Raw genomic sequence first — 24167 nt, forward strand, 5'->3', positions numbered from 1 at the left:
AGGAGCTGATTGGCCGGCTGTTTATCATTCAGAAAAATACCTCCCCGTCCCCGATGATCGGGGTTTGCGCATGTGCAAACAAACCCCGGGAGCGAATGGCTTTGGCAAGTTTCACATTTACCAGTCCGTTCGCTTCAGAAGGGGCAGGAAGGGGTCGGGCAAGGGGCGGGCAGGGGGCAGCAGCAGGGGAACTCCCAGCATTTTATGGTCATGCACATAAAAACATTGGGTGTTCCCCTGCTAATGTAGGCATGTCGGTGCCTGCTTTGGGTGGGCGGCTGATGTCACATGACGTCAGCGCCTACCCCGAATTTATAGCACGGCGTGTAAATTAAAAGTCAGTCCAGGATGACTTTTCATTAGGAACGGCAGAAAAATCATTCGATAGTAGCGATCATAGAATGAATTTTTTTGGCCATGCTGCCGCAAGCGAGGGTATGTGTTAGCATACACATACAGTAGCATGCTAGCAAAGGGATTTGCGCAGTGGGGCAGCGTTTACCTGTTCACTAGGCTGTGATTACACGCAGCCTGGCAAACAGGTTTGAATCAGGCCCCTAGTGTAGCCATCTGCCTGATGTATAGGCCCCTTAGGACACTAGTAAGATTAGGGAGATTCTAACATTAAGAAATGTATGGTCCCTCAGAAATCTATTAGTTAATGCTGGAAAGATAAGTTGCTGAGAAGTACCTAGTGACAGGCCCAGAACAGGCTCCTTGGGTCACAATTCTAACCGGCAAATGGTCTGACGACCCCCTAGTATGTCTTTTGAGATGCAATGTTTCTACTTTGTTTAGTGTTCTTCCAAGTCCATTCACTGGAAGGCCCAGAAAAGGCTCCCTGGGTCAGAGCTCTACCAGAGAATTCTGCCATGAGGTCAGATGGAGACGCTAACCCCCTTAAAACCTGTCCAGGATCCAACTGGACCACCTCCCATTTGTTTCATCTCAATTATTGCAGAGGTGTCTAAAGGCCCCTACATACGCAGAGATGTGTGCCAGAGATACATAACCAGGGCCGGATTTGTCACTAGGCCCGTGAGGCACGGGCCTAGGGGCGGCACCTATCATGGGCGGCAGCCGCCGGGCAGGCACCTGCTGTCACCCAGTACAGTATGTCAGTCGGACACTTTTACAGAGCGCCCGCTTGCCGCGGCTCCTCAGTGCAGGGAGGATCTCTCTGCATCCCCACAGCTGTGCCTGCACTCATGTACTGCCTGGGTGCACTCAGCGCTACTGCTGCTGTCGGCTGCTGGCTGCCGCTGTACCTGTCCTACTCTGGGCAGCAGCGCCGGCAGCCTGAAGCTACAGTTCTGTCCCTCCCTCCTTCAGAGCAGTTCATGCAGACAGTATGCCTGCTTGCCTCCACACACGGACAGCCTGAAACTCCGGAGGAGTCTGCCCACACAGGCTGTAAAAAACTGGTATCTACTAGTGTGTTACTTTCCGTTCCTTGCAAGAGGCAAGGAACTATTCTCCGTGCAGCACAAGGAACTATTCTCCGTGCACAATACCGAGCCCTCCCCTCATATTGCTGCTGCACGGAGAGGAATGTGTCTGGAGCAGACACTTTAACTGTTTGCATCATTTCTATGAACAGTAAGTGCTACTAAATTTTAATGTTAAAAGTGTGTCTGTTTACCAGAGCTAATTATTATGTCTCCAACATCAGTGTACTATATATAATCTAATCTTGTAGGGAGGCAACGTTTCGTGCCAAAGGATGCCAATTTATGAAGGTGCCAATGAACCTGGCATTGTTCATTGGCACCTTGATAAAGTGACATCATTTGCCACGAAACGTTAGTAAACCCTTTGCCTGCTGTGTATTCTTTGCTAGTGCCACCATCCCCCCACAAGTTATTGTTTGCTCGACCCCCGGCTTGGAGGGCACAGCACTTATTACCATTTTCATAATCTGTTGCCTATTTGGAGTGCCGCCGCAATCGTGCACATATACATCCAGGGGGGGGGGGGGGGGTTACTACAACAGCACTGCAGCCAGGAATCTCATGCTCCTTACTACTGTACTTACACAAATCATCATAAATAAATGTCTCACCTACTGTACTCCACAGGCCAGATTTGTATGTATTGTATGTAGAGTTGTATGCTAATACTGCCTCAGATACGTTTTTTTGAGTATGGGTAAAAATAAGATTAAATTTTAACAGATGCCCTCAACTTCATCTACATTCACAGCATTGGCGCAGATACAAAAAAAAAAGTCAGATTATGGTCATACTGAATCCATTTTGCCTAAAACTACAAGGGGGGGACAAAAATGTTGTGCCTAGGGGCGGCCTGTCCCCTAAATTCGCCCCTGTACATAACGGGAGATTCAGCACAAGAGATTTCACTCTTGTGACTCATTTCAGACAATGAGCCACATACAGAGAGATTTGTGTCAGAGATTCATAATGGGAGATTCAGCATGGGAGATTTCAAATCTGTCACAGAAAGTGAAACACTGCACTTCATCACAAAAATGTTATTATTACTGAACACGTCTTCTTTAATAAGTATTCTTTCACTTCCCCTAATATGCTACCCCCCCCCCCCCAAAAAAAATTAAATCATGGTGGCTAGTGGTTCCCCCTGAACAGAATGCAAACCCATATGCAAACTATTAAACGTTGGTGGTACAGTGGGAGCTGACAAAAAAATACTTACCAAGTCCGGGGTCCAGCGTCTCATCCGCTGTCATACAGACAATAATTTTGTAAAAAAAAATGGCATGGGGTCCCCCCCCCCCCCCCCAGGCATGACCAGCCCCGGGCTTTTTGAGTGGTCCTGGTTCCCAAAATCCAGAGGACAAAGTGCGTGGGGTCCCCCAGATTTTGGGGACCAGCACCAGGCTCTTGAGCTGGCCCTGGTTTCCAAAATACGGGGGACAAAATGAATAGGGGTCCCCCATATTTTGGAGACCAGCACCAGGCTCAACTAGCAGGGGGTGTAATGCCATAGCCAGGGGACACGCTTGATGGTGTCCCGTGGCCAAAGCATTACCCACCCTAACTAGTCAGCCCAGGCCGGGAGTTTTTGGGGAGGTGGGGACCCCCCAAATAAGGGGGTCCCCCCTCTCCAGGGCACCCCAGGCCTAACTGCCTATCTGGACAAACACAAAGGCCAATGACTGTTGTATTATAAGATAATATATATGACCCTGGCCCTGTAAGGAGTTTATATTTTTAGTTTAAACCCTTGGTCCATTTTTTAGTTTAAGTTTATTCCTGAACTATCAAGCTATGTAGGAGCCTATGAAGACCAAACAATCATGCATTCATAATGTACATACAAACATTTTCTTCTAGTTTTTATAAGAAGGACAGAGAGAGAGATAGATAGATAGATAGATAGATAGATAGATAGATAGATAGATAGATAGATAGATAGATAGATAACTTGTGTCATCCCAGTTCATTATATACTCACTGTAGTAGTTGTTGTAGTAGTGGTAAGTCCAGGAATATAAACATTAATATATAAAGACACAGTCCCAGTCTGAACAAGCCCTGTTGATCCTGGAGGTAATAAATTACCATCTGTGATGTAAACCAAAAGGTTATAAGTCCAAGCAGTGTCTCCACCTCCGGAGTAATCAAAGGGAAGAGCAAGAACCAGACTAGTTATGTTGGTACCAGCAGAAGGCGAGAAAGCAAAATGATTGTTTACATTGCCTGCAAATCAAAAAAAGATACAATGATACATATTTATTATTTTGAATGAACTTACTGTGTATAGCTCAACATATTCCTTTACACTTTATAATTGGGAACAAACGATAATAAAAAAAGACAGGATGATAACAGACATGGCGCAGTAATCAATGCAGCCAGCTAGAAGGTTAAACGACGGGGATCGCCAAAAACAAGCAACCATCGCCATTTAAAACACAGACGACCCCCCCCCCCCCCACGCCGGCGCTCACCCTATTCAGATGATGATACCCTGTCAGATGATGACGAAGATTCCCCCAAACAGCGAGGTTTGTGGCTAATGCAGGGAGCACACTGCATTTAGCCAAGAGCCTCGCTGTTTTATCGGCCGTACACGCAGTTTCCACGTCGCTGCAAAAGCCCAGCGACATAGAAATGGCGTGTGCAGGGGGTCAGTTGATCATTGCTGCTGCCCCACACCCCCTGCCCACACTGCTAGCTGCGAATCGGATGGCGAAAAAGTAAATTGCCTTTCCCGCTCACACCAAGTGGCTGCACATGCGCATAATGGTACAGATGGAGCAGGGCTCCCTCTTGCTGGCGAATCGCCAGACTGTCTCCGCTGGCGATCCGCCAGCAGCCCGGCGTCCATCTCACGCGCACGCGCGTCTCAGTTTCCGGGCAGCGGGGCGACGGGAACCCTGTCCGTCTCCGCTTCAGGGAGACGGACAGGGTTAGGGGGGGTGCGGGGAGGCGGTGGGGACCCCGGGTGACCGCCAACAAGCCGGCGAGGACCCGGGGGAAGCGCCGTCGGAAGTGGACGTGCGTGCGCGTCCCCTTTCGCAGATACAGATGGCGCCTGGCGGAGAATGACGGCTGGTGATTCTGCCGCCATGCCCTGCAAAGACAACGCCTGCTCCATCTGTATATGCGAATGCACAGTTGCTCGCCATCGCTACCCTGCGCGAACACACAGGGGAGCTAAGGAATTACAATAAGGGCCTAGATTAGAGTGTTATTATGCATGTGAGGGCAATCCACAGAGTTGGTTCATCCCCCAAAAAATCCCATAACCCTGAAGTAGAACATTTAATGGTTGTGAATGAGAGATGCAAATGTCAGCGTGAAAGATATAGTATTTTGAGATACAGTAAGCAAAGAGATAAGCTAAGAGATATATGTTGGTGTAGATCGGTTAAAAGCCTCACGTGTAAGTAAAAGTATATCATATTTAATATGGTAAATTCATGATGTCAATGGTGAGAATGGTGAGGTGGATGAATGACTGGCAAGGAAGAAAAACATTGCAGCTGATTTCCAAATGGATTGTACTGGTGAGAGTCAGTTTTGGGGAAGACCAGTAAGTAGACTTTTGCAATAATCAGGGCCGCCATCAAGGGGGTACTGCAAGTACTTTTGCCTTGGGCCCCAACAGACATGGGCCCGGGGATGCCTCTGCAGCTGAGTGTATAACTGTATATAAATGTCCTTAAAAAAATGTTCACCTCCATGAAACAGAAAGAACAAAATATGAACTATCAAATACATAGGAGCACAGTAGCTGATGGTAGTGTCTGTCTTTGTGACAATCAGCTGGTTAAATAAAAACAAGTCTAAATATAAAAATAGTAGGTTTGAACCTAAATATATAAAAGATATAATGTAAAAAAATTCTCGAATAACAGACAAAAAAAAAAACAGAATTTTGGTCACTGCGACTAGTGCAAATACAAGATATATAGTTAAGTGATTTAGATAATTCCTATTATAAAATATCTGATTTGAGAAAGTGTGCTCTTTCACATTCGGGGCGTGTAGCCTAAAGTGAAAGACAGCCAATATTATACCTGAATTAATAGAGTAGCTCAATGAGCTGGGCACGGAATCACGGTCTGTGCAAGTCAACTTAAAATTCTGAATGTTTGTTCCAGTTATTTGATCCACAGGTACATACAACGTGTATGAATTTGGTGTACAAATTGGCTTTTCATCATTTGCTTCCAATACATTCACTGTCACCTAAGGAAATGAAAAATGTGAAGAACATCAATTCTCTCGTTAGTTGTGGTGACAGATGTGAGAACAGGTTAATAGCAAATATTACCATAAATATTTCCATTAGGAGTAGATTAGGTGACTAGGGATGCCATTTGGTGGCCTTCAAGACATGACATGTGACAGAACAATATACTGTAATGAACCATTTCAAGGGGTGTACACATGGAAAGCTCCTCACTACTGAAATGGCTACTGAAATTTTTCACCTTTATGTATAAGCATTTTAAGTTTATTCAGACTGTACCTGATTACTTGAAAAGCATTTTAAAACACAACAGTATGCATAACCCTTTGAGTGCCAACATTGCGATGAGCGATCTCACAGAGACTGTTATTTTAGTATAAATTCAAATGCAGCCAAGTCACTTAATAGAAGTTTAGATAAATATTGCACCCAAAAAAGAACAGTCTCTGTGAGCAATGATGGAGTTTTTGACAGACATTTTGAGGATCTCTCTCAGCAACGTTGGCACTCAAAGGGTTAATAAAAACCCTGTTTGCTTGCCAATTTTCACACTTAGTTTGACAAATTCCCTTAGCACTCAAGGGGTTAAAGAGCAAGGGACCCTAATACTAAGTACAGTGTCTGATCCCAATAGTCAGAACGCACTTACAAAATAAGCACCAGACTATAAATATGTTTTTGATTCTACAAAAAGATATTATGCTATATAACACACATATATATATATATATATATGTGTTATATATATATGATTGGAGACGAGCCGGCACTCAATCAAACAATCATACGCCCCGGGTGCCTTCCATGAAGATAAGGTAGTGTGTAGAAATGATGGCGTCACTCCTGGGGTCTTGGTGAAGATTTTTATGTATAAATAATTGAAACGTTGACCTATCGATGTGCATTGTGATTGTACTTTCTGCATTATATATACATAAAAATCTTCACCAAGACCCCAGGAGTGACGCCATCATTTCTACACACTATATATATATATATATAGATATATATATAGTGAGAGGGGTCCTGGCACTCAGACCATAAGGGACTGCGACTTGGGTTGTCGTTCCGTTCCACTAGGGAAGAATGTAGCAAAGAGGCAGGATGGCACTCCCAAGATTTGGTAATACTGCACGTCGGCAGATTCAAGCAATGACAGTCAAACACCAGTCGGACACAAGTTACTGGTGTTTGACTTTCATTGCTTGAATCTGCCACCGTGCAGTATTACCAAATCTTGGGAGTGCCATCCTGCCTCTTTGCTATACATATATATATATATATATATATATATATATATATATATATATATATAGTGCTATATAAAACCAAATAAAAGAAGTGTGGGAAACACCTAACCGGGTAAAGGGAATATAAAACATATGCTCTAATATCTCTTCAGCTTTTGTAAAGGGACTGGTTTATGCCCTACTAAAAGAGAAGATTATATACCCTCCTGCGACAGCAGACTAAAGTAATCAAACAGCTTCTCCCACACAAAGCTATTCTACTTGACAAGCATTAACAAACACAAATGAGAAGTACATCTTACAGGTGGGTTCTTTTCATGCCCTAAATTAACATTTATACTACCAACGTCATGTTTTCTGTGCTGTTCTAGATCCCCAAATCCTGCAGAAAATGTGATGAAAACAACTAAGGGCATTAAATCACGGCGGTTTTCAATGTTTCTTACGGAAGCTGTAGCAAACTTGGACGCAGAATCTGTAGCTTGAACTGTAAATATATATTGTGGCGTGGTTTCATAATCTGCATAATAAGCAAGACTCAAAGCCCCTGTACTTGGGTTAATCCCGAAAATGTTGGAAGCACCCAAAGTACTGCCGCCAGTGACAATCGAATATGTGATGCCAATAAAGGGGTAGTCTGCGTCTGTAGCATAGATGTAGCCAATTATTGAATAAACTGTAATGAAAAAAACATGCAAGCATATGTATCATTACTATCAAATAAAGTCTCTATTTAATTTAATTCTTCATATAATTAATTTTAGTTAATTACTTTGAAAAACATATGCGTTACTATAAATAGATTTTTTGAATGTATACAAATGTCATCAAATATTTCTAATTGTTTCTTCTTCTTACCAAATCAAGGGTCTGACTCAGAGTTGATCACTGAGCAGAAAATTCGCAAACTGAGCGAATGACTGCACACACATAGCGTATGCATCACCCAAGCGCACAAACATCAGAAATTGTGTATGGCTCGTAAACACAATGGGGGAAATTTACTAAGATGTGAATTCTACTTCACATGTGATGTTGCTATGGGCAACCAATCAGAATCTACTTCTTTATCTAGCACCCTCTTGAAGATAGTAGACAGGATCTGATTGGTTGCCCACAGCAACATCACATGTGAAGTCTTATTCCCATTTTAGTAAATTTCCCCCAATGTGTTCAGAGGTTGACTGTCAGGAACCCTGCATTTGGGAAGGGGGGGGGGGGGGGTGGACCTGACATTTTCTGAGAGTGTCAGAACCAAGGTATTTTAAGGAAGGGTCTGTGATGTAAGACCCTCTGTCCCACAGCCTGCCCCTTCACTGTATTTCTCCCAGCCTGCCCCTATTCACTGTATGTCCCCCAGCCTGCTCCTCCTTCACTATATGTCCCCCATTCACTATATGTTCCCCACTCTGCACCCATTCACTCTGCACCCAAGGCACTGTTCATCAGTGCCTTTCATTGTATGTCCCCAAGCCTGACCCTCCTTCACTATATGACTCCCATTCACTGTACGACCCCCATTCACTATGTACACCACTCTGCCCCCATTCACTGTATGTCCCCCAGCCTGCCCCTGCTCCCCCTTCTCTGAATGGCCAGCACTGCCTCCATTCACTGTATGTCCACCAGCCTGACCCTCCTTCACTGTATGTCCCCCACTCTGCCCCCTCCCTTCTCTGTATGTTTCCCAGCCCCTTGTGTGAGCCAGAGGAAGGAGAGGTAAAGCAGGCACTGTAAGGACAGGAGATGCTTGGGCTCCCGATGCCGCCCTCCTCCACTCTGCATGTTAGGGGAGCAAGCTTCCCCTTTGCTGCCCCTCTCCCCAAACACTGCTGTCACTGTGATTATGGAGTAAGGTGATATACGATTGCAGCAGCAGGGGTAGGAAGTCAAACACATCTGACTGTGGCGGCCAGCACCTCCTCACTGCAGCAGACAGCAAGGTAAAGGCGCACTCGCTGGGGCCCCACCTTTAGTGTCCTGTGCTGTGCTTCCCACATCTGATGCTCTGCCCACTTCCAGCTGGAGGCTGCGGGCCACTTGAAATGACAGCACGGGCCGCAATTGGCCCCCGGGCCTGACTTTGGGCATGCCTGGTATAGACAGTCTATAAAACCCACATTGAATAGGTGAAAATTATTGACAGGGCCGGCGCAAGGCACCGGAGCGCCCCAGGCGAGTCGGGGTGGGGGCGCCCCAGTGCCATGGTGTGTGTGTGTGGGGGGGGGGGGTACCTGTGCCTTCTGGGGAGGAAGGGGTGTCTATTCTGGAATCTGACAGGAGGCGGAGCCCGCGCGGGTACCTGTCCTGCGACGCTTTGTGTACCTGGCGGCGGCGGTCCCTGCAGTGAATAATAAATAACAAGCTCTATCCGGCGGCGCGGGAACTGCTTCTATTTTGAAGAAACACTGGCCGCACGCTGATTGGCTGAATCAGCGTGCGGCCAGTGTTTTCAAAATAGAAGCACTTCCCGCGCCGCCGGATAGAGCTTGTTATTTATTATTCACTGCAGGGACCGCCGCCGCCGCCAGGTTGTGATACACCTGTGTCGACCAGTAGGTGTATAAGTGGCAGAACGTAAATCAGAGCCTGGGAATATTGTGCATAAGGGCACTGCTATACGCAAAGATCAGCAGTTAGCTATATGCTAGTTCCCGTGTTGGTCACAAAGCGTCGCAGGACAGGTACCTGCGCGGGCTCCTGTCAGATTCCGGCATAGACACCCCTTCCTCCCCAGACGGCACAACAGGTACCCGTGGCATGGGAGGCGAAATGCCGCCCTCCAGTGGCCGGCGCCCTAGGCAAATGCCTAGACTTGCCTAGTGGTGGCGCCGGCCCTGATTATTGAACATAGAAAAATAACGAAATATGTAATAATTTAGATAAAAACACATTTATTGGAGAACATTGAATACTGCCCTAAATGTATTAAAGGATTCCGTTTACATTGTCACACTTTATAATTCCAATAGCCCCAAATCACAGTCACTGACAGAATATTGGCTAAGACAAAAACTGTTATCATAACTATGCTCTGCTAGATGAATGTCTCTTGCAATTATATTACATTTGGTGTTTTGTCACATACAGGTTTAGGCTTTTTGTATAACTAGATATGGGTCTTATGACAGCTATTTTGAACACAATACATTTACCATAATTATATTGTATTAATGTTTGCTACCTTAACATTGTGTTTTGCATTTTGTTCTTCAAATGATTATTGGCTAGATTACATTTGTTAATTCGAATTGTTTCAATATTTTTTCAAATCTGTTTTCATGCATGTGATTACACTAGGATCTCCACCTGCACATTTCCAAGCTGTTTGAGACCACCACTCATTCCAAACCACTGGATACCATATACCTAGTACAGTAATTCAATGAATTCTTAACTAACCAAAATATCTGTGGTAACATTTCTCTTATCCAGCAGCTGAGCAGTGGCGTAACAATAGCCCCGCAGACCCCGCGGGGGTGCTGTGTAAGTGCGGGCGCCGGGGGTCTGGGGGCTATTGTAATGCCACTGTGCTGCAGCCAGGACCCGCAGATTTACCTGTCTGCACAGCGGTCCCGGCTCCCCTCAAGGCTTCTGCTGAAATGAAAATGGTCCATCATAAAATGTCCGCCCCCATACAGCAGACAGTTCTCTGAAACTGTCTGCTGTATGGGGCGAACATTTTGTGATGGTCCGTTTTCATACCAGCAGAAGCCAGGAGGAGAGCCGGGACCGACTGCAGACATATTCTGCGGGTCCTTGGCACAGCGAGCGGAGGGTAAGGCATGGAGGACACGGGGGCATGGGCGGTGGGGGGGGTGTTAACTTTACAGGGGGGCTACCTACATTTTCGGCAGGGGGGGGGCACAATTTAGATAATTATGTCACTGCAGCTGAGTATGAGATGTGACTCATTTTTTGTCTAAGTGCCATGGTGGGGCTTTGACAGAAATTTTGGAACACACTAAGAGCAGCTACTGTATGTGATGCAATTTGAGAATTGGTATACAGTATACAATTACTCACTTGGAATGATTTCTGAAATATTGAACACATAAGAAGACCTATTGAAAACGGGAGGATATTCATCAACTGGTATTGTTTTCACATAAACAAAAATATTCTCTGTAAAAAAAAAAAAGAAGAGAGAACCAAAGTATTTATTCATTGTACAGTAGTTATGTATGAAATATAAAAATGAAAATTAGTAATTAGTGGATTATTTATAAATGGTGCAACAAACACCAAAGAAAAAACAACTACTTACGCAAGTAATATGGAGAGGCAATGTCCTGCACTGAAAGTGTTAAACTGTATTCATTGCCAACAGCTAGATTACTCGGATTCTCAAAATCCAGGCTACCTGTCAACTGAAGCAAACAATATTTAATTATTAAATGGATGGATCATACATAGGAAAAATGAAATCGACAAAACATGTGAAAGATTAGTAAAATCTAGCTCAAAAGAATGATTTCATACAAAAGTAGTTATTTCCATTTTATAATATAAAAGGCTTGACAGTGGCTATTAAAAACAGTTTACAGTTAAAAAGGTAATAACTATTGTGCAATTGTAGGGTGTGGTGACAACCGCAAGAGGACGACCATGTTGGGCAGCATTGCACCACCGGATCTATTCTACACAACTTTGCCTTTTCCACTTTTCAGTTTATATCACCAATAACTATAATTGCTTACTCAAGAATAATAATTACTAGCACGCCGACCATAGGCCACTATACCTGTTCATTATGGTATAGGCATGTATTTCTCAAAGGGTGCAAAGCCCTATTGTTGACAAATGATGAGGCTTATTTTTGCTTTTCACAATAATAATAATAATAATGATAATAATACTGATGACAACAACAACCTAATGACTGAGAATAGTTATCAATGAATGTTAACTTCACACCACAAATATAAAGAATAGAAAATTAAAACAAGATTAATAAAAATAAAAAATAAAAACTAAGGGTGTAAACTAGGGTTTATTCAGACCTGATCGCAAAGCTGATTTCTTCTCAAATGGATGAGAACTCATTGCACTGTAGATGGGGCATATGTAACATGTGCAGAGAGATTTAAATTGGGTGAGGTGTGTTCAAACGGAAATCTAAATTTCAGTGTAAAAATAAAGCCGCCAGTATTTACCCTGCACAGAAAATAACTCTCCCAAATCTAACTATCTCTGCACATATTACATTATAACCCCCTATGTTTGATAAGAAGAAGAAAGACTCTTCCATTTTGATACATGGGAAATTTTCATTTCAATTTTGGCAACCTTACTGCAATCCCAAATCTATTATAGCATGCATCTGACACAGTGGTATCAAACTCAAATTTTTTGGGGGTTATCCTACCAATACATTGGCTGATAAGTGAGTTCCAGACACCCTTTTATTTTACCTTTGTTTGTAATTGTCCCCCTCACTTACAATTATATCCAATGTAAACGTTTGCACTTGTAATTGTAATGTGGTCCAGTAGCTAGGTGACAGTGTCTAGGTTGACAGTCAATATGTCAATCACTATTGGTCAACAGGAAGACGGTCCACATGCACTAGTTCGACATTGACATAAGGTTGACATGAGTAATAGGTCGATATGGCAATGGTCGACACACTGAAAGGTCAACATGAGTTTTCACAATTTTTTGTTTAAGATAACGTGTTCATACTTTATGATCCACATGGACTACAATTGGGAAACGAGCCATGCGAGGGTACATGTTACACTAATTGGGGGTCCATGTTGACAGATGCCTATATAAACAATAAAAATGTGAAAATTGCATGTCAACCTTTCCTTGTGCCAACCCTTTCCATGTCAACATATTGCTTGTGTTGACCTTTCTGAATGTCGACCTAGCACATGCCAGCCCTTTTCACGTGTCAACCTTTTCACTGCCTACCATTCGTGTCGACCTAGACACTGTCGACCTCATAATCCACACCCATTGTAATGGATGCTCATGGAAGCATGCTGAAATATGCTCTATTGTATGTTGCCTATCACTGCGTGTAATATTTTTGTGATGGACCTCTATGCCTATGTCTTGCAATTCTGTTTACAGTGCTTTTACTTCCATAAAGCAAAAAATAAAACATTTCCAATAAACAAATAAAAATACTGTAGAAGAAATATATTATGTAAATAGTAAAATGATGGTCACATTTGGGAATCTAAATCTAGAAATGACCAACTCGCTGGTAATGGTACAGATTAGCTAAGTACATCAATGCTACTGACCATGAAGCCCTAAATTCTTATGTCAGTGATTGTGCACATTTTGGACCCATGCAGTAACATAAAAAGTCAGTGTTACCCAATACCAAATTGTGAATGCACATAGCTGTAAGGGGAAACCATTTTAAACACATTCAGGTGTCACAATAATGGTCAACAGCTCACACTTTACAAGGAACTGTGGACCTTATTCTAGTTCACTCTTTCTTACAAAATCCTTCTTATATGCACTGTAGGTGGGGCAGATGTAACTTGTGCAGAGAGAATTAGATTTGGGTGGGGTTTTACTTCAAAGCGAGATCTATATTGCAGTGTAAAAATAAAACAGTCAGTATTTTCCCTGCACAGAAACAAAATAACTCACCCAAATCTAATTCTCTCTGCACATTTTACATCTGCCCCCCCTGCAGTGCACATGGTTTTGTCCATCTAAAGGTGCGTACACACGGGGGCGATTTTGTACAATATCACGGGAAATATGGTCGCTAAGCGACCATATTGCCCACGATGGGAGTGTGCACCGGCGATATATCGCCGTGTGCGCACTCCCGTTTTTACCCCTATAGTGATCGCTGGTCGCAGGAACATGCTCCTGCGACCAGCTGATTACCACTGCCGGCAGTTTCTTTTTCATCAGCGACCATCTCTGGTTGCTGATGAAAAGGAGAAACTGAGCATATATGGCTGAGCAATATATCTCCCCCGTGTGTACGGGGCTTAAGAAGCAATTTGTCAGAAAGAGTGAACTAGAATAAAGCCCTATATGAGTAGATGCGATCACCTTACCCCTTTCCAAGCTGTAGTAGTGTCAGGCTGCTATGTGTATAACTAGCTCAACTCCAGCACAAAATACAGTATTTCCTTATAGCATTCTCACAAAGGGGAACCCTTCCCCTCTCCTGCCACCATGAATGTACTACAAAATAGAATATTAACACACCACTATCATTCCAGATCCAGATGGGATTAGTTGAAACTTCTGATTGCTTCCTAGTCCAGAAAGTCCTGTAAAGTTGAAAGCACTGTATTGTGGCTCTACATCAATATCTGTGCATCTATTAGTAAGATCTATTATAAGGCTGCCATTTGCTTCAGTTTCAGGTACAGCTACACTAAAAAAAGAAACACTATATTAGTATAGGCAGAGCAAAGACAAGACAACTGGAACATAAAGTATATAGAGCAAGTGGGCAATATTTAGGTAGCACAAGGCCATAAAACACAAATTTGAAACCAATGTATTTATTTCTTACCAGTTATTTATATAGCGCACATATATTCCACAGCGCTTTACAGAGAATATTTGAACATTCCCAACAGTCCCTGCCCCAGTGGAGCTTACAGTCTATATTCACTACCACATTTTCACACACAGAAATTCTAGGGTTAATTTTGTTGGGAACCAATTAACCTATCAGTATATTTTTGGATTGTGGGAGGAAACCGGGGTACCCAGAGTAAACCCACGCAAGTACGATGAGAATATACAAACTCTGCACAGTTAGGGCCATGGTGGGAATCAGACCCATGACCTCAGTGCTGTGAGACAACAATGCTAATCATCACACCGTCCCAATGACTTATTAATATCCGAAAAGCTTAATGGAGATTATATATATATATATATTATTGTCTTATTATGACAGACTTAATGGTACGAAATTACGAGTGCTAAACTAACACAGCACAAGACCCTATCTGTTGCAATCCTTAGACTTTGAATTCAACATTTTTAAACTGACAATTTTACTATTTATTCCATATGGATTGTGGTTGTCTGTGCTGAGAAAACTACATCAGATGAGACTTAAGATGCAATTATACTGGAGGGACAGCAGGTGGTGCTGTCATATTTGTGTGTATGTGTTTTACAGTCTGTGATGTATGCATATACTTGTTTGTTGTTTCCTGTGTCTGAAGGTGACATGAAGGAGAGATGCAGCATGCAATGACAGTTATTCATGTACAGTTACCTTGTTCTCATTACTAGTTCTTGTTATGACCAGTTCCAGTTTATATAAAACAAATCATACCACAAAGACCTTTCCTGTTTGTGCCTACTAACTGAAGCATAGTCCAAGAGGTGATCCTGACTGCGTGGGTAGAACTCAAATGCCAACAGTCTGGGGTTTGATTCATGTTGTCAATGGTTAGAATGTTAGAATGTCTGCATTCATCATGTTGCCAATAGACAGTACACAATATGCCTGTTCTGGTGTCTGTGGATTGCCATAATTCCAACCCTATGGTGGCAGTCCGCAAAATGTAAATATTTCACTTGTCGACATTTGTTATGTCAACATTGTGAATACTTTATATAGATTACGCTCCACTAGGGCAGGGACTGATGTAAATGTTCAAATATTCTCTGTAAAGCGCTGCAAAATATGTGTGCGCTATATAAGAAACTGATTATAAATAAATAAATACTTTCATATTTTTGAAATGATGACATTTCAAAGTGTGGATATCATAACTGCCTGCATTGTACCTTAGGAATGTCAGCATGCTGACCAGTAAGTGGTTGTCTGTATGAAGATCCTCTGGCTTCACTGCTGATACCTGAGCCTAATCGTGTAAATTAATTACATATAGGGCCTTATTCTCGTTCACTCTTTCTGACAAAATTCTCCTTAGATGGACAAAACCATGTGCACTGCAGGTGGGGCAAATGTTACTTGCGCAGAGAGAATTAGATTTGGGTGGGGTTTTACTTCAAAGTGAGATCTATATTGCAGTGTAAAAATAAAGCAGCCAGTATTTACCCTGCAGAGAAACAAAATAACTCACTCAAATCTAATTCTCTCTGCACAAGTAACATCTGCGCCCCTGCAGTGCACATGGTTTTGCCCATCTAAGAAGGATTTTGTCAGAAAGAGTGAACTAGAATAAGGCCCATATAGCCAGAGTAGTATAGAACCTGGCTGGGCACAGGTATTTCTCTGGGAGCATGGCATAATCAAAGGAGGCATGGTCATGCACCATTAAAACCAAGAAAAAAATGCACTTTAACCCCTTCACGAGTACTCCCGAGAATTTTCTGGGCTGTGCTCCAGTGCCCAGACTGGCAACCCCGGAAAATTCTCAGGAGTACCAGGGTCTGTGCTGCTTAGTGCCAGGCAGTGCCGCTGAGCAGAGTGCTGAGCTCAGCTTCAGCCGCTGCCTGGCCCCGCCTCCTTCCCCCCATGGCTGTGTGTGGCATGACCTTGTAACATCACGATACACACAGCCGGGTTGCCGGGGACATGACCGGGAAGAAGCTGATGTAGTGCTCAGCGTTGCTGCCCGGACCCGGGAGTCACAGTGGTGGGGTTTTTTTAGGGAGCGCTCTGCCAAAAAACTCACCCAGTGGGAGCTCTCCCTAAAAAAAAACACCACTGAAGGGGTTAAGCACCTCCCTGGCCACGCTAAGAGCCCAGCAGACAGCAGCATGTGCAAGGTTGAGAAGAGCGGCAGCAGCTTCTGCTGCCACCTAATGGGGGGCGGGCTCACTGGGCGCCTCTATCAGACCTGGACCCAGGTAATTAGTACCCCCCCCCCCTCTTTCTGCACTACTGCTGGTAACTAAAGGGCCATTGTGGTAATATGCCCAAATTCCAGTTATTTGGCCTGTAGGCAAAGAAGTTGAGTCTGTGTCATAATGCAAACTTGTCCAGGCTCTTGTACGATTGATGTCAGTGCTGGTGGTGGCTATAAGCTGTCTACTTACATTGCTCTAGTCTACATCTAATTCTTTTGAGAAAATTGTTCAATAAAACACATGAAAACCTTAGAAAAGTTTGTGCCGGAGTGATAACATGGATGAGATAATTGGCACCTAAAAATAGGTTTTCCGGATAAGTTGTACAGTGATGGTGCCATTCCAATTAAAATGCTAACGCTAGAAATATGCAAAAATCAAATGAATTAAATGACAGCAATTTAGGATGGGGTCTGTGTCCACCTCCTAAGTTGTCCTTTCTGTGTTATATGCTTTTTATTTGCTGAGATAAAAAAAAACTTGAGATGTTGCTTCAATGAGCAGTTAAATAACTTTTTTGGTCAACTACTGCATGTTGAGGACCCATTCTCCTCTAATTATCATTCTACCTACCGGTGAAAACTATAATGTGCTATAACTTAAGATACACATTTAGATCATTTAGTTATAACAGTAAACAACAGCAAAAGGTCCTGGACCAATATATATTGAAAGAATGGATAAATGTACTGGGGAGTCCAACCAAAGTTAGATCAAATTAAATCAGGATACCTGTATGCAAACGGACTGCACACTGGAGGGTTGTCATTTAAATCTTCAATATAGATGGTTAGAGTTGTGTAGTTAGACTGGCCAACGCTTGGAAGGTCACTCACTTTGATGTCTAAATAAATAATTCCAACAGACCTTAATGGGCCAACATCACGGTCTATTCTCATGGCGATTTGAATCACACCAGTCACTGAAATGGGAAATGGGAAAATTGAGATGAGTTAAATGCAGTGTTGGCTAAACAGTTTACATTTATGGCAATACCCTGCTACTGATAGATAGATAGATAGATAGATAGATAGATAGATAGATAGATAGATAGATAGATAGATACAACTTTATTGTCATCATCCTAATTTAGGACAACAAAATCATAAAGCTTCATCATAACAGAAATATCATATTTCCTTATACTGTCATATTGGAGGATAAACAGAAATGATATACAATTCAGCCGGCTACAAAACCATTCTATGTTTTTGCACAGTTACAAGCAGTGAGCATTTTTTGCTTGGCTAAATATATACTGTAAGTAAGTTGGTTTAACTTAGTAGAACATGGGTATAGTTTTAACATCAGAATTTTGTGCCTGTGGATAAAAACAACATTTCATGGTAAAGAAATTATTTGGTTCTGTTATAATATGGACAGAAATGCACATCGCAGCTGACAAAGAAGTTATATATACATATACATACAAGTACTGGTCTTACACTCATTTATTGTGAAGTACTGGTTTGGTGTATTGATGTAATAGTAGAGTGTACTAACAAAACCAACATCTGGATCCACAGCAGTTATAGTGGTGAGAATAGTTCCTGCACTCTGCTCCTCAGGAATGGAAAAGGTTGTATTTGTTCTAAAATAAATGAACATAAAACAGTTAAACCATTGCTCAAAATTAGAGATGTGCAGGTTCTGATTTACTCTGATTTCAAAGCAGGATCTTATTGGCTATCCCAAATCACATGACAGTTGTTAATAGTTGATAGCCAATAAGATCCTGTTTTGAAATCAGAGTAAATCAGAGATTGCACATCTCTACTCAAAATATATATTAAATTGATCAATTTCTATAATTTGATATACTTATATGGAATGTTACATATATTCTTTTGTATACATATGATATAAGTGAGACATATATAGACCTCCTGTATTTTTTAAATGTATTAAACATGATGTTACTGCTGTTTGTTTTATCGCAGCACTATCATTAACGTTTATATTATTTGCCTACATATTTGTAGATGTTCCTAAGGTGAATACAGTACGAATAACATTAACATTCCAGATGGGTACACACTATGCAATTTTTTTACAAACGATATGCACGATAACGTTATAATTAATGATATTATCGTATATTTTGTGTATTTGTACCCACTATATCTTTAACAATGCGGGCTCCCATGGGTAGTTAATAAACCCCCATCCCCTCACCCCCCTCGCCTGTTCATGCACTCAAATATGACTATTTCGTCAGTGACTGCATGTTCGGCGAGGGTCAAGGTGAAACCACTGAATGATATCATTTAAGATATACAGTGTTTTAGCACTAGATGGTTTGCACTATGGCAAGCTGAAGACTATCTAAAGCTGGGTACACACGCTATACACATATTGGATAGTGTGTACCCATATTTGGATGGCACTTTTCATGATGCACTTCACTGCACTGAATGTTGCAGTGATTGCTGTAAGGTTCTTTTCTGCCATAATTACAACATAAAAAATAATTTACAAAAATAATTGCATAAGCTGGACATATACTATACAATTTTCTGGCAGATCATGGCAGACCTGGCTAGTTGAAATGAAATCTTATTATGGCTTAAAGCAAATGACAATTGACCATTTGCTCCTAAACACTGGAAAATGGACAAAAACTGTTGTCCCTACAATTCGGTTAAATCCATATAAATCATTTGTGTCACCACATTGAGTGATATAAGTATCTAGATCGTTCTGTAGACACTCAGTTTGAAACCACAGTGATTTCTGTTATTATACATACATGGTGAAGTATGGCGTTTCATCATTGATGTTTGTTATTGTAACAACCAGGGTTCCATTCGCAGACAGCCCACCCGTGTCCGTCACTACCACAGTCAATGAGTAACTATTAAACATAAATAGGATATATCATTTGCTATTGTCCTGATTTTCTAGGTTTATTTCCATTACAGTAAAATTAAGTCTGAATGTCTACCTGTGTGGGCCAGTCTCATAATCAAATACCATTGTAGACTGTATAACTCCAGTTGAAGAGATGGAAAATGGATCCGTAGAAGGAGTCAGTGAGTACTGCAATACAGTATACGTGTACATTACATTACCAGCTTTTCTTATCGTTGGCACTCGTATACAGTAGGTCAGATGATTAATATGATTTGCCTTTAACTGTCACTACATATTTTACCATGTTTCTCATGGCTATATAATTATGCCACGCTGTTTCATGTTCAGTATAAATGCACTACAGTTTAAGCCAGAGGTTCCCAGACTCGGTGCTGACTTCACCGTAACGGACCAGGTTTTAACCCTTTGAGTGCCAAGTGAATTTGTCACAATAGGTGTGAAAATTGGCAAGCAAACATTTTTATTTAGCATAATGACCTATAATGTTTGCTTTATATAGGAAATATAATCTTTTTTTTTTTTTTACACAACATTTTTTATTTGAATTTATATAACAAATGTGAGCGACGCTGGGATTTTTAGCCGAAATTCTGAACTTCTCTCACAGAGATGTTGACACTCAAAGGGTTAAGTATATCCATGCATGGTCACAGTTGACTTAGGGTCTAATTTAATAGTGAATGGAACTGGGCGGGGAAGTCGCACAAGTGTATGGCCATCGTTACCGACTTATCGCCAACTGCAGCCAGCTATCATGTTTTAACTACAGTATGTGATAATAAAATTACTTTCAAATCAATTAATCAAGTTTGTAGCAATGTGAAAATGAGTGTGAAACATAGGACATCACGTTTGATTTTCACTCAATGCACAGAACAAAACAGCAAAGTCTGACTCTATTACACCTAAATGGTTTTTATGTCACACCAATGTGCATGCTAATCCTCTGCTCTCAGGGATGCTTCCGCAGAGCAGATGTGCACCAAAGTGTGCAGAGAGGTAGGAAAAAACACTCAAGTGGCATACTACACAATACAGCTTAAATAAAATATTAAATCTCAGGTATAGCATACATGTAATCTCTAGGCCAGAAATATTACAGAAACTGAAAACTGAAACCAACAAACCATTAGTGCAGCAGTTCCATTTTCGGGATCAAATGCTTGAATTTGATAAATGACACCAGTTGGAGTTCCTTCTGTGATATAAAGCATTACAACTACAAAAAAACAACAGAGAATAGTTATAGATACACAAAAAAACAATGTTTACAAAAAAATATGGCTGATACACACATACATAAACACACACACACATATATTACACACATACAGTATATCAAAATATGTCAAAATTATGATAGGACAGTGACAGAGCTAATACCCACACAAGAGGAAAGCTTTTTAACCCTTTGAGTGCCAACATCTGTGAGAGATGTGCAAAATATCTGCTAAAAATTGCAGCGTCGCTCACATATGTTATATAAATGCAGATAGAAAATGTTGTGTATAAAAAAAAGATTGTATTTCCTATATTAGGTAAACATTACAGGTCATTATGATGAATAATAATGTTTGCTTGGCAATTTTCACACCTATTTTGACAAATTCACTTGGCTCTCAAAGGTAGGAACAAGAAGAAAAAAGAAGAAGGGTAGTTGTATGGATGCACACCTGAGAAAATATAGAAATCTATCTCTTATATGTAAATTATGGAAAAAGTGGGGTATCCTCTATAATCTTTAATAGTTACAGGATATGGGATATCCCACCAAAAATTGCGGAATTAGAGACGTTAAAATTTTTTATGACTTACTATATATATATATATATATATATGGGAAGCGGTCATCTATTAGAATGAACTTAGGTCTACAGTCATTAGGTCGACCCCACTAGGTCGACTGGCAGGAAGGTCGACCTGACTTAAGGTCGACATGGGCCAAGGTCGACATGACTTAAGGTCGAATTTGCATAAAGGTCGACATGAGGAAGGTCGACTGGTCATAAGGTCGACATGGGTTTTTCACTGTTTTTTGAGCCGACATGTGCCGACAGGTGGTATTTCATACCTTACCATCCTCTAGGGCGTGGTGGGAGAATAAAATAGTGTGCCGAGCGCAGCGAGGCACCGTGCCCGAAGCATTGCGAGCGAAGCGAGCGATGCGAGGGTCCGATTCTCATTGCCAACTGTGTCCATGTCGACTGTGTCGACACTCGGATAAAAAACAGTGAAAAACCCATGTCGACCTTATGAACAGTCGACCTTCCTCATGTCGACCTTTATGCAAATTCGACCTTAAGTGGCCCATGTCGACCTTAAGTCAGGTCGACCTTCCTGCCAGTCGACCTAGTGGGGTCGACCTAATGACTGTAGACCTAAGTTCATTCTGACAGATGTCCCGATTCCATATATATATATATATATATATATATATATATATATATATACATTCAGGTTGAGTATCCCGTATCCGAGTATCCGTTATCCGAATTATTCCGAAAACCATACATTCCAGAAAGTGAAAAAAAAAATTTTTTTTTTGCTAAAAACTCACTGGGGACATTTGAAACAGCATCACTGGGGACATGATATGTAACTGGCACTATATATGTGCAAGAAAATTATTGCTTGGCATTCAAATTCAATATCTGAGATAGTACACAAATTTTGTTTCATGTTTTGAAACCTTGTTTTTTGAACAAATAAAATATATTTGTGTGTATTTTATGTGGTAATAAAATATATTTGTGTGTATTTTATGTGTTTATACAGCATACATGCAAGATACTTCAAAATACATAATTGAAATATTAAAATATTCCAAAATACGGAATAATCCGTTATCCAAAATCCCGAGCATTTTGGATACGGGATACTCAACCTGTATATATATATATATATATATATATATATATATATATATATATATATATATATATATATATATATATAGATATACATACAATAAAGTGGATAAAGATTGGAAGATATTGAGTGATATAGACTTTAAAATGTAGGCAGTAGGGGGTGGGTGCGGTAGTATTGTTTCACACTGGGATTGTGTCCAGTCCGACTATATTGGAGATTGTATTCCTGTAGACGTGTGTTTTGTAATAATCTGCAATTATGCCTGTATTGGCTTCTTAGACACATATAGGATAGGATATAAATATATCGGAAACTCCTATAGGGACCCCAAGGTGGTGCTTGAGTGTCCAATGGGGGGCATTAGTGTTGGTATTGATTTGAATACCCTTTGCACAACATACACTTTTTGTATAGCAGGTGGTCTGATTTGGTTTATGTACACCAATTCAATAAAGGCCGATGCAGGCATAATATATGTGAACCCAGCATATGTAATAAATCTGTCAATCAAATAAAACAATACGGGCACACAACCAACCAAGAGTGGCAAAAACATGTACAACCATTCTACATTTAATCAGCCTATGGCATACTGTGTATAACCAACAGCACTCAATAAGCCATTACAGGTCTACTATGTCAAAAATGAATTGGTGTACATAAACCAAATCAGACCACCTGCTATACAAAAAAGTGTATGTTGTGCAAATCTCAGCCCCACTCCCTTTCTCTCAAAGGTAGGGCCAGATTAAAGGGGGGGGGGGGGGCACAGTGGGGTTAGTATCCCTGGGTCCTGTGGTCAGCATGTATTTTTCAAAAATATATATTTTATTTAAAAAATGTTGTGCATGGGAGTGGGGTAGAACTGCAGATCACCTATCTGCTAATGTGTCAATGATGGTGCTGAGCAATGGGAGCCAAGGCACACTGACTGCATTACTGGGAATGGACTAAGTACCATGACACTTTGCACAAGATGGCAGAGGCTAAGAGGTTTGAGCTGAGCGCTGATTGGTGGAGCTCATTACGTACATGTCAATGTATATTGGGCCCAATACAGGCCTGCTTGCTATGCTGCCTATTTTTGCTGACTATCGAGCAGGTTAACGCCGCTATGCTGAATGCACACCCCCCTCCCCAACATCATCCACCTGTCCCAAGCAGGCAGGGGCACACCTGCATTCCCACAGGCCCATCCAGTGTTTCTATTGGCGAGTCCGCCGTTTTTATGGGCATGCCCCCGAAACACCAGGTGCCCACCTCGGAATGCTCCCTAATCAGGAAGCGAGTACAGGGTACAGGAGTGACAGCCGAGGGTAGTGACCGGGTCTCCAGCATCAGTGAGCATACCGACTAGGTAGCTGACAGTCAGAGATAATGGAATAGTCCAGACTCATAGCAACTGGGTGGGCATCCAGACCGGAGACCGATCAGGAGCGGCTGGAGCAGCCGTGTGACCCCCTGGACAGCAGTGGTCCAGGCAACTGCTGGGAAGAACAGAGTCCAACCGTGTGACAACTGCAGAAGCTTATACAGAGAGGGGGCTGAGTGGTTGCGGCAGGAGCAGCCCTGTCACCCACTGGACTGGCAACTGCTGGGAAGATCGGCTCCTGTCAGTGGACCTGGGTAAGTCCACAACCCACCTGTTTACAACTGTCCCAGCCACAGACCCAATAAGCCTGGGTTTAGACCCTCGTGTAGGATACACTGGCTTTC

General features: G+C 41.9%; 1 protein-coding gene across 1 annotated transcript in view; it reads right to left on the reverse strand.

Moving 5' to 3' along the window:
* The window catches only part of CDHR3 (cadherin related family member 3), a 65751-nt gene that overhangs the window by 17273 nt on the left and 24311 nt on the right, over positions 1 to 24167 (reverse strand). Inside the window, 11 exon segments of the mRNA XM_083179694.1 lie at positions 3436 to 3680; positions 5507 to 5678; positions 7379 to 7608; positions 10959 to 11057; positions 11200 to 11302; positions 14127 to 14298; positions 17439 to 17628; positions 18152 to 18297; positions 19456 to 19560; positions 19651 to 19745; positions 20708 to 20799. Coding sequence (XP_083035820.1) covers positions 3436 to 3680; positions 5507 to 5678; positions 7379 to 7608; positions 10959 to 11057; positions 11200 to 11302; positions 14127 to 14298; positions 17439 to 17628; positions 18152 to 18297; positions 19456 to 19560; positions 19651 to 19745; positions 20708 to 20799 — 1649 coding nt within the window.

Source organism: Crinia signifera, chromosome 4, assembly GCF_055691185.1.
Source record: "Crinia signifera chromosome 4, ASM5569118v1, whole genome shotgun sequence".
Lineage (NCBI taxonomy): Eukaryota > Metazoa > Chordata > Amphibia > Anura > Myobatrachidae > Crinia > Crinia signifera.